The sequence below is a fragment of the Protomyctophum bolini genome (genome assembly GCF_963924005.1).
Source record: "Protomyctophum bolini genome assembly, chromosome: 10".
NCBI lineage: Eukaryota > Metazoa > Chordata > Actinopteri > Myctophiformes > Myctophidae > Protomyctophum > Protomyctophum bolini.
In genome coordinates, this window is record NC_137871.1 from 31,914,351 (window position 1) to 31,924,494 (window position 10,144).

The 10,144-nt window shown below is 42.4% G+C and overlaps 1 protein-coding gene across 1 annotated transcript; it reads left to right on the forward strand.

The window, feature by feature from the left end:
• Window positions 1-3,106: 3,106 nt before the first annotated feature.
• kctd12b (potassium channel tetramerisation domain containing 12b) lies at window positions 3,107-7,776 on the forward strand. Its single transcript, XM_080774452.1, has one exon. It carries the CDS (start codon window positions 3,927-3,929, stop codon window positions 4,776-4,778), a length of 852 nt encoding a protein of 283 aa, XP_080630578.1. The 5' UTR covers window positions 3,107-3,926; the 3' UTR covers window positions 4,779-7,776.
• The last annotated feature ends 2,368 nt before the right edge of the window (window positions 7,777-10,144 follow it).

Genomic DNA, 10,144 nt, shown 5'->3' on the forward strand with positions numbered 1-10,144 from the left:
ATAACAAATAAATACGAACAATACAAATACAACATACTGTGCTCACTATTCCATTGGAATTAATAGACTCCAACCTGCTTCTGGTACAGAAATTACATCACCTCTGACACACTATTATTAGAAATTCTTTCTATTCCCATTGGTTTTTATAAGTGTTTATTTACCCCTGGGCCACCGACACAGGACTGGGATTCGAACATTGAATTTACGGACGTACAAAAGTAGCTCTTTTTGCTGTCCTTGGCTGACATTCTAGTGCTCAAGAAAGAGTAGTGTAGAGCCTATTTTGCTAGCGTTGCATATTTCATTGAAGGGAATAATAAATGGAGCTCTTATGCTGCATCGCCCTGACAGTGAACGGCACCCTGCCCCATTACTGTAGCTTCACATGCTATGGAATAAGTAGGCCTATAGTCAGATTTTGACATAAATTGTATTAAAATGAAAGCAGTGGTTCTAAAACATTTACGTGTGAAGGACCCCGCAATTGTATAACAAAATTGTGCTCAGGTACAGTACTTGAGTAAATGTAGCCAACCCTTATCCCTAAACCTATTTGCCATTTTTTACTATTTAAAAAAACCTTTTAAAATAGTTCAAATAGCTGATCTACAAGCTCACAATGTGTATAGATCGGCTATTTGAACTATTTTAAAATGATTTTCAAAATAGTAAAAAATGGCAAATAAGTTTAGGGAAGTGTGGCGCAAGATGGAGCCCTGTGCTGTGGGCCCACATAGCCTGCATGGAGCCACTTCAAGACTAGCAGTGACAGGAGACCAGTGGAACCCCACTGGGGAAATCACGGGCAGAATGGGGCCTCTAGAATCTAGAGGCCCCATTGTGTGTGTGCAGTGTTCAGTGTCTTCTCAGTGCCATCTAGAGACTAGATGGCACTGACACACACACACACACGCACGCACGCACGCACGCACGCACACACACACACACACACACACACACACACACACACACACACACACACACACACACACACACACACACACACACACACACACACACACACACACACACACACACACACACACACACACACACACACACACACACACACAGGAATGTAAATCCACATTATCAGTCTGGCTAATGCCAGGCTAAGGGTCCAGGTACACGTGCTGTACCTGGACCCTTAGCCTAATGCCAGGCTAAGGGTCCAGGTACAGCACGTGTACCTGGAGTGTAAGGGAGTTGTGTGTCACAGTAGTTTGGGTCAGAACGACACTGTTCGATTAGAGCAGCCGACAATGAGCCGGAGGCTGTCGAGATGAAGCTGTGAATGGCTCAGACAGATCTCACTGTGAACTAGAACGTCCCCGCTGCTCTCAGACAGGTTCAGTGTGACCTGTAAGTCCCCGCTGCTTTGGCAGGTCCGTTCATTAAAACGGATAGAGTTGGTGTCAAAGTCTTTTCGCCACTTTGAGGGGTTGGCTATTACTATATATGAAGCATTTTAGGACACAAATTTATGCCATTTTTCTTTTACTATATTATATTATATACTAACTATATCTCTAATCCCTAAATCTAACTTAACTAAATCTTTTTTTAACCATAAAACAATCATTTGTTTTGTGAGGAGTGAGGAAAATGGTCCCCACAATGTCTATTTCTCATATAATACTTTTGAGTCTTGACATTTGGTCCTCACAAGGAATACCAGAACCGTCAAGTATAGTAGGCAGTAGGCACACGCACGCACGCACGCACGCACGCACACACACACACACACACACACACACACACACACACACACACACACACACACACACACCATTAAGCCTATTGAAATGTTACAACATAAACAGCTTGAATGTAGTGTTTTTATTTTAAAATGTTCCAACTTGTTGACTCTTTTGAAAGCTTCCCAGAACACACTGATATAATTTGTAGCCTTCATCATCACAAAATACTTTTCCAGGCTTTTTTACATTCATTTTTCAACATAATTATTTATCTGCTAAAACCGATATATTATTTTACAGATACTGATTAGTGATATATTGGTTTAAGGCCAATATCACACAGTACATTAGGCCTACAGTAACAATAACAAAAAATGTATAGTTGCACCGCTCAGTTCACACAGGTGTGACAAGCAGTGCCATGTGACAAGAAACAATTGGCATAAGAGGGGTGTGGCATGTCAGCTTTAGTTTACTGTAGTTACTTTGCAGGTTTATTATTATTATACTTTCCAGATATATATTTGTAATAACTATTAATAGCCTATACTTCGGCTGATCTACAAACTCGAGCTTGTAGATCAGCTATAAAAAATAAATGTAAACAATTTAGTAGACTACTTTATTGGTGATCTAAGTATTGTGATGCCAATGGTTTGTACTTTTACACGTTTAAAAAATAATACAGTCCAATTGTAACGGAGTATTTTTGTTTTTTCACATGTAGTTTTACTTTTCCACCACTGGTTCATAGCCTCCGCTGCTCCGCACCATAGACAGGCTTGAATAATCCATGGTGCGTAAATATTAATCACTAGATGGCGTTGTTACCCCATAATACAACAGTAGACCGCTCTGATTATTATAAGTAAATACATTTTAAAATAAATGCACATTCTACACACAATTTTGCAACATTGATGTTGATGTTGAACTCTTTTTAAAAATAAATCCAGGTTCAGATTTCCAATAAAAATGTACCAAATAAAGTAATTTCATTGTAGGCGTTAAATTGAAGTTAAATAGGCTACTGTAGTCCATCCATTGGTTCCCCTCAATGGTTTGTAACAATCTTATACAATTCACACTTGAATGTATTGATTATAGCCAGGCGGGCTAGTACTGCATTGGGGAGATAAAAAACCCCCAATAATATTAAGGTTCATGTCCAATTTAAATAATTATCAACGGGCCGGGGGCCCTTGAAATTAAAAAGGTTGAGCAATGAGCATCAAGAGTCAAATGAAAGCGTGGAAAAACAAAAAAAACAAAACACTTTATAGTTGCAGAGCTATATTGGACGGCCTGTAATAGCTAGGCAGGCCGCGTCATCCGCGGGTAGGTGTGGTTTAGCTTTAAAGCAGATTAATATTACAGTGAGCTCCATAAACGGTGCAGCTTCAGTACAGTCTGACATTCTCACAGGACAGAACGGAACAGAACACAACACAACAGGGCGGTTGGGCTGCATGTAGGCAGCTATAACCGCAGCTCGCTGCTGGTTGATACAATGAATGATGGAAAAGTGGCATGTCGGCTTATTCATGTTCCTCAGCAGCACTCACTAAATCGGAACATGCCTCCTCTGCCTCTGGCTCCTCGAAAACTATGGATGGACTCAGCCTGAAATGCTTGAACATTGAACTCGGGCCACCCGACCCATTTTTTTGCGCCGAGACGACCCAGCGAAAATGAGTGAAAGAAGAAGCCTTTGTTGTTGTTGTGGACCGTTAATGCCCGTGCGTGTCCAGGTAGTACAAGTCGGATTTCATTTTCGGGATATTATCGCTGCTAAATACGCGTAAAGAAGCCACATGGAACCAGTTTTCATTCTCTGTAATGTGAACTTCTCCGCTATGTTTTAATCGTTGTGAACAGCTATTAGTTAGAATAGATGGCTTCGTAGCACCTTAACACTGGCTTATTATACATGCTTGGTGTGAGTGTGTAAAGCTGCCTTTGCGCAAAATATAGAGCACCGCATTTTTATACGCTTCGTTTACTACAGTGACAGTGTGTTCTTCTGAGTGCATCTGGAGCTTCGAGCTTTATCCTGACAAAAACACACCTCACTGACTTGAAGTGTGAAACGTTTTTTTCCCCGGCTCCATATTAGGCTAATTAGGCACTGTAGTGCAATTTGAACTCGAACCTTTACCGAGTTGACAAAGAAAGGTTTTCAGTTCCCTCAGCCTTGACAAGGAGTCAAGGACTCAAGCCACCATGGCTTTACCAGATAGTAGCATAGCCGCAGAGGAGGCAGCCTTCCCAGAGATTATAGAGCTTAATGTCGGCGGCCAGGTGTACATCACTCGCTATTCCACGCTCACAAGCGTGCCGGACTCCCTGCTGGGGGAGATGTTCACCCGAAAGTCCAGCAAAGGACTGGCCCGGGACACGAAGGGGCGCTTCTTTGTGGACCGAGACGGCTTCCTGTTCCGGTACATCCTGGACTACATGCGTGACCAACAGCTGGTCCTGCCGGACCACTTCCCGGAGCGAGGACGTCTGCAGCGGGAGGCCGAGTTCTTTAACCTGCCGTTGCTGGTCAAGCAGCTGGTGCCCAAAATCAGCAAACAGAACTCTCTGGGCGATGAGGGCTGCCAGAGCGACACGGAGGACTCCTCGCCATCGGTCGACAACACCCGCGCCCTCGGGTCCCTCGGTGCGACTGGTGCCGCCTGTGCCAGCCTGGCGCCTGCCAGCACAGATGGCAAGCGCGCTGGCTTCATCACGATCGGCTACCGCGGCTCGTACACCCTGGGTCGCGACAGCCAGACCGATGCCAAATTCCGGCGCGTGGCGCGCATCATGGTATGCGGAAAGACCGCCCTGGCCAAAGAGGTGTTCGGGGAGACCCTGAACGAGAGCCGAGACCCTGACCGGCCGCCGGAGCGCTACACGTCCCGCTACTATCTCAAGTTCACCTTCCTGGAGCAGGCGTTCGACAAGCTGGCGGATGCGGGCTTTCACATGGTGGCGTGCAACTCTACGGGAACCTGCGCCTTTGCCCACGAGCAGACAGACGACAAGATCTGGACCAGCTACACAGAATATGTGTTCTACCGTGAGTGAGACCTCATCACCTTTGCTCTCCTGGCCTACCCCCCCCTCCCCCCCCGCCTCCCCGTCTTTTCCCACCTCTCCCCCGAATCTCCAACTCCACTCCAGTCCACGATCCTCCAGCCATCCTCGATCCCAGCACCAGTAGATGTACCATACCGCAGAGATGATCCATCCCCACATCTCTTCCTACAGAGTCTGGATCTTCTTTGAATCTATCCTCTGCATTTTGGGACCCCCCCCAAACCCCTCCCCACTCTTCCCCCCCAGCTGATCCATGCTGTCCCTGTTCCTCAGCCAGCTCTAAACCCTCGACCAGTAGACCTTCTGACTGCTCCAACCCCTCATCCAATGCCTGCAGAGATCCATTCCTTCTAATCAACGACTCCTAATATCTGCTGTACATACCGTATAATATTATTGCAATCCGCCTTGGTGAAGCACAATGCTGTATCTACTTTATTCTGGAATTGAGCCCCGATGTGTCAATAGAAGTGGTTCTCAACCGCTTTTCATGTCAAGGACTCACCAAATGCATGCATTTGGCCGTAAATATTTTGTGCAACAAATCTCCATACAAGATTTGCATTGTTAAAATGATTCAATAACTTTTCAAATCTTTCACATTTTGTTCCAAGATTTAAAAAAGAAATAGCCGACCTAGAAGCTCAGTGTGAGCTTGTGGATTGGCTATTTTCAAACAGCTGATGTAGGTATGGTTAAAGTGGTTAACTGTAATTTAGGGGTTTCTATGCTATATCAACTAATCTTTCTGACCCCAAGGACCCCTGGGAGTCTCCAGACTCCACTTTGAGAACCACTGCTCTATATTAATACAGAACTAGCCCCATAGGGCCTCATAGAAAGGGCTTTAATCGGTGGCCATGGTGTACAATAATACTGTAGTACTGTACTGTTCTCTCCTCAAGCACATTCAGACTCTCTCCTGCTCTCGTCTGAACTAAATTACCAAATAATTGGACGTCTTATCAGCCTTGAGGGATGTGAACAGCAGCGCCGCACAAGAAAAAAATGTCACGTGGAAAATATAATTTCCTTAAGGTTTTTATTTAAAAAACATGTCTAGCGCCAGAGCAGCTGGGAACGGGGCCCGTAGTTTTGACTGTGTATAAATAATAATTGTCGTCTTGAATTATGCTTTTTGTTCATCCCCCTCATCTCCTCATAAAAAGGATAATATAGCCACATGGATGAAGGAAAAAGCACAGTGAACTCTTTGTTGTGAAGGGAAAAGACTGTGGCACCGAAAGACAGTTCTCTCTGTCTGCTGGTGAAACGTAGGACAAGTCTGCTTGTACTGTAGGTGCGTGTGGAATTTCCTGTTAATACAGATGTTGGCCGTGTGTCAAACAAAAGCGAACAAAATGCCGCTGAAAACGCTCAAATGTCAAGATTTCTTGATAACTGAATGGAGAAAAAAAACAAGGTCGACAGAGGCAGAAGATTAAGTGTGTTTATTGATTGTGCAAAGGATCTTTCAAAATTCTACACAGTAGAAATCCTGTGTACAGTACATAAGGTTTTTTGCTGTGTAGGCTACTACTCGCCCACGCCTAAAAGGGCAGAGAAGATTAAAGGTGTGCTATCGCTGGCTAACAACTCTTCACTGTTATTCCCTCTTTATGCTCGTTTAGCTTAATTGTTCATGGAAATGTTTTTACAGTGAAGTGTTTATTTGGAAGAGCCTTATATGGCCCCAGAGCCCATTCTAAATGCTATGGTTGCCGCACTTTTTCTTTTTTCCCCCTACCACAGAGTGTTTTTGTAAACGACCACGCTATTCATAATATTCATTTCATTATTGCAGATTAAGCTGTTGCATATTTGATGATAGCTCTCACTTAGTGTAAGTGAATACCCATGAGGCTTTGCGCCGGCCCATAGCCGAAGTGACATGTTTGCCCTAAGCTGTAGCCAGGTTGTCGCGAGGGACGTTTCCGAGTCGACAAGACGTAAATGATAGTTGTTAAAGAAACAGTACTGTAATTTTTTCAAGTACTGCCTCAGGACAAGTTGTGCACCTCAGGTACCTCAGGTTGAAAAGGTTCACGGCGAATCCACCTGACAACTTCACATCAGCACCATGCCAGAACGTGAAAATACAGTTTGAGAAGTCTACATAACCTAGGGTGGCAACAGTTAATCGAACAAATCCGAATCAGAATTAGTTTTATTGGTTTGAAAAAAAAAAAAAACATTCTGATTGTAATAAGAATAGCCTATCTACAAGCTCTACGGCTATGTTTGTGTGACACTGTTGTAGGATAAAGTATTAAATAGGGCTAAAGTGGTTAAACGGACTTCTCTGTCTATCGATAGAATAATCACCAATAAAATAAATAAAATAATAAAACCTATTATGGCCTATATGTAATGTTAGGGGACTGATTATCAAATTGCCGCTGTTGGGCAGAAAACTATGTACCGGTTTGTCTAAAAGCCAATGGAAAAAACTAAAACAAAAAAAGTGTTTCAATGTAGTTGTTATTTTTTTGTCACAAGCTCTTGTTATTGTTAACATACTTAAATTTCATTGGTTCTATATTATAAAACCCACACATTCGCTTAAAATAAATAAAAGAAATAGCAGATCTACAAGTTCACACTGCATGGTGAGCTTGTAGGTCACCTACTTTCCTACCTTTGTGCGACACTCTTGTACGACCAAGTAGGGTATTACTTTATGGAAAAGAAATATGGAGATATAGGGTTTCTGTGCGACTGCGGTGAAACACAAGTGCTCATTGGGTTGAGGTGCTGACAGGCCTGGCTGTGTAGTGCAAGATTTCATTTGAGCGGAGGTGTCAGGTCGTACAGCGGAGGCAGCAATGATAAATGTGTCTTTCTGTGTTTCTAGAATTGGACGGTGAGACTCACCAATACGTTCAGCCGCCTCGCCGCAGATAAACTCTGACAATAGAAAAATGTTTGTTTGAAATAAAAAGGTGAAGTGACTTGTCCAATAAAAAGTTATTTTATTTCTATTCTACTTTTTATTCTCCTTTCGTGATTACTGTCTGCCTGTGATAACAAGCCCCGGCAAGCCGGGTGGAAAAAGTACTTTAGTAGTATTTGAGCACACTCATATACTTAATACTTGAATGCAACAAAAAAAGCACATCCATATTAAAAATATACATTCTTCACTTGGGCAAAAGCTCCTTGTGACACCGCTATAAGTTTATCAAACTTTGAACGTAAACCCATTAAGACCTGAGACTGATTCTACATTATTCAAGCATGCCTTCTAAATCAGTAGAAACCTTTTTGTTTTAAGGACCCCCAAATTGATTAACTGTATATGACCACCATTTGAAAACATTTTGTGCCAGGAACCCCAGAAAAGATTTGTTTAAAAAAAATGAAAAATTAGATTTAGATTTTCAAATACTTTCCACAACACATTATTCAACTTTTGTTCTGCTTGTATCTGCTGTTTTCGAATTGCCAACGCTAATTCTAAAATAATTAGATTTTAATGGGTTAAGTCAAGTAGTTCTCAAAATGGAATCTGGGGGACCCCCAGGGGTCCTTGAGGGGGGTCCGTATTGATAGTTAGGAACCCTTGCAGCTCTGTAACTCTGAGAGTGTGCATGTGAACCCGTCACCATTTGTACACTCAGTGTTATATCGGGATGGCGTGGAATAATAATGTACAAAGTACCTTGAAATTAAAAGTTTGAGAAGCGCTGCTTTATTGGTCCATGGGGACTAACCCATAAAAAGGGACTGTCCTTGAACAACAAGCTGTTCCTCATATTAATGATTAATGATCAAAGATCAGCCTGCAGGGACTCCTCTGCTCACCTTCTATCGTCTGCCTTTTATGCTCCTTCATTCTTTGTCCCATTTTTTAAAAATCTGCCGATTTACTAAATCAGTGGTTCTGGTTGGCTGCAGAACACCGTCTGAAAGGATTTGGGTCCCATAAGAAAAGATTTGTGCTGTTTTTTCGTAAGTAGAAGATCTACAATGAGAATATTCCACAGAAATAGCTGATATACAAGCTCGATCGTAACTTGTAGATCGGCCATTTTCTGCAAAGATTTGGTGTAGAGGGACTATAGCATAGAGCTCTGGGGAACCCTGGTCAGCTTTAAGCGGTTATAAGTAGAATATACAAAGACAAAGGTTTTAATGATCTACTTAGTAGAACATTAATACCCTCATATGTTTGTGTGTTGTTGCTAATAATCTCTCTAATTAGTCTGGAGAGCACACCCAAATCATAGTAGATTGAGCCAAAAACATTCAATAAAGGATTTGTATCACAGCTTCAAGTCACGTTTGCATCTGATGTAAAAGATAAGAGGTTGTTGTTTAAGGACTGTTGCAATCTTACTCTGAAAACACAGGCAGGCAGGCCGGCATGCAGAGTGGATGTTGTCATTTTTATCAGCAATAGACCAGCAATCACTGTTGTATGTGAGCCGGTTCCATACAATGTTTTGAATCAAATATGACTCAGTCAAGTCTATAATATTGTCTCCTTGCCAGTGGGAAGAGGCCGTCTGAGAATCAGATGATCCCTGGTTCACCCCCCTGACCCCAGTCTGTGTGTCTCTGAGCAAGACAGTATAGTCAGTAGAAAACATTAAGGCCAGTGGTTCTCAAACTTTGATTTTAATAATTTTTTATTGATTTATCTATTATTAGCATTGTGTACAAAACAGAAGATGCCCATTTTAGTTTACAGACCTAAAGGTCCATGTGGTTCCTTTTGTAGACATCAGCTGAAGAAAGTAGAAGAAAGAAAATTGTAACGTATTCAAGTAAAGTGTGACATGCGAAAAACACGCCGGCTACCTAGAGAGAGCTCCCAACGAGAGTATTTAGCACAAACATGAAGAGAGAGGTAGGGAATGTATCTGTATCTGTACTACTGCTGTCTGTGCGAGTGTGCGTACATGCCACTGCGAGGTTCTCTGAGATGCGACATTCAACACGAGAGGAGTAGAAAATACAGATTAACGGTACGTAGCTATAGCGGCTGCATGCAGGTGGTGACGGAGGTGCAGCTAGCCAGTGACAAAGTGCTGCTTCACATCTCTGCAACAGTGTTGGATAAAGAACCCAAGTCCAGTGCTTGAGTCAAACTAGATAATATAGGTTATTATTGCTTTATAGTAAGTAATAATAATAATAAAGCAATAATAGTTAAACTACTGCCCTCATACCAGAGGGCAGTAGTTCCGGGAAAATATTGTACTTTTACCCCACTCCAATTATTTGAAAACTTATTTCAGCTTACTTTATAGAATTTGATTATTATTACAAAACACATCAAACCACTTCAGCACTATATATTTCGGCCAATTGAAAATGGCAGATCTACAAGCTCACAATGCGTCGCATTG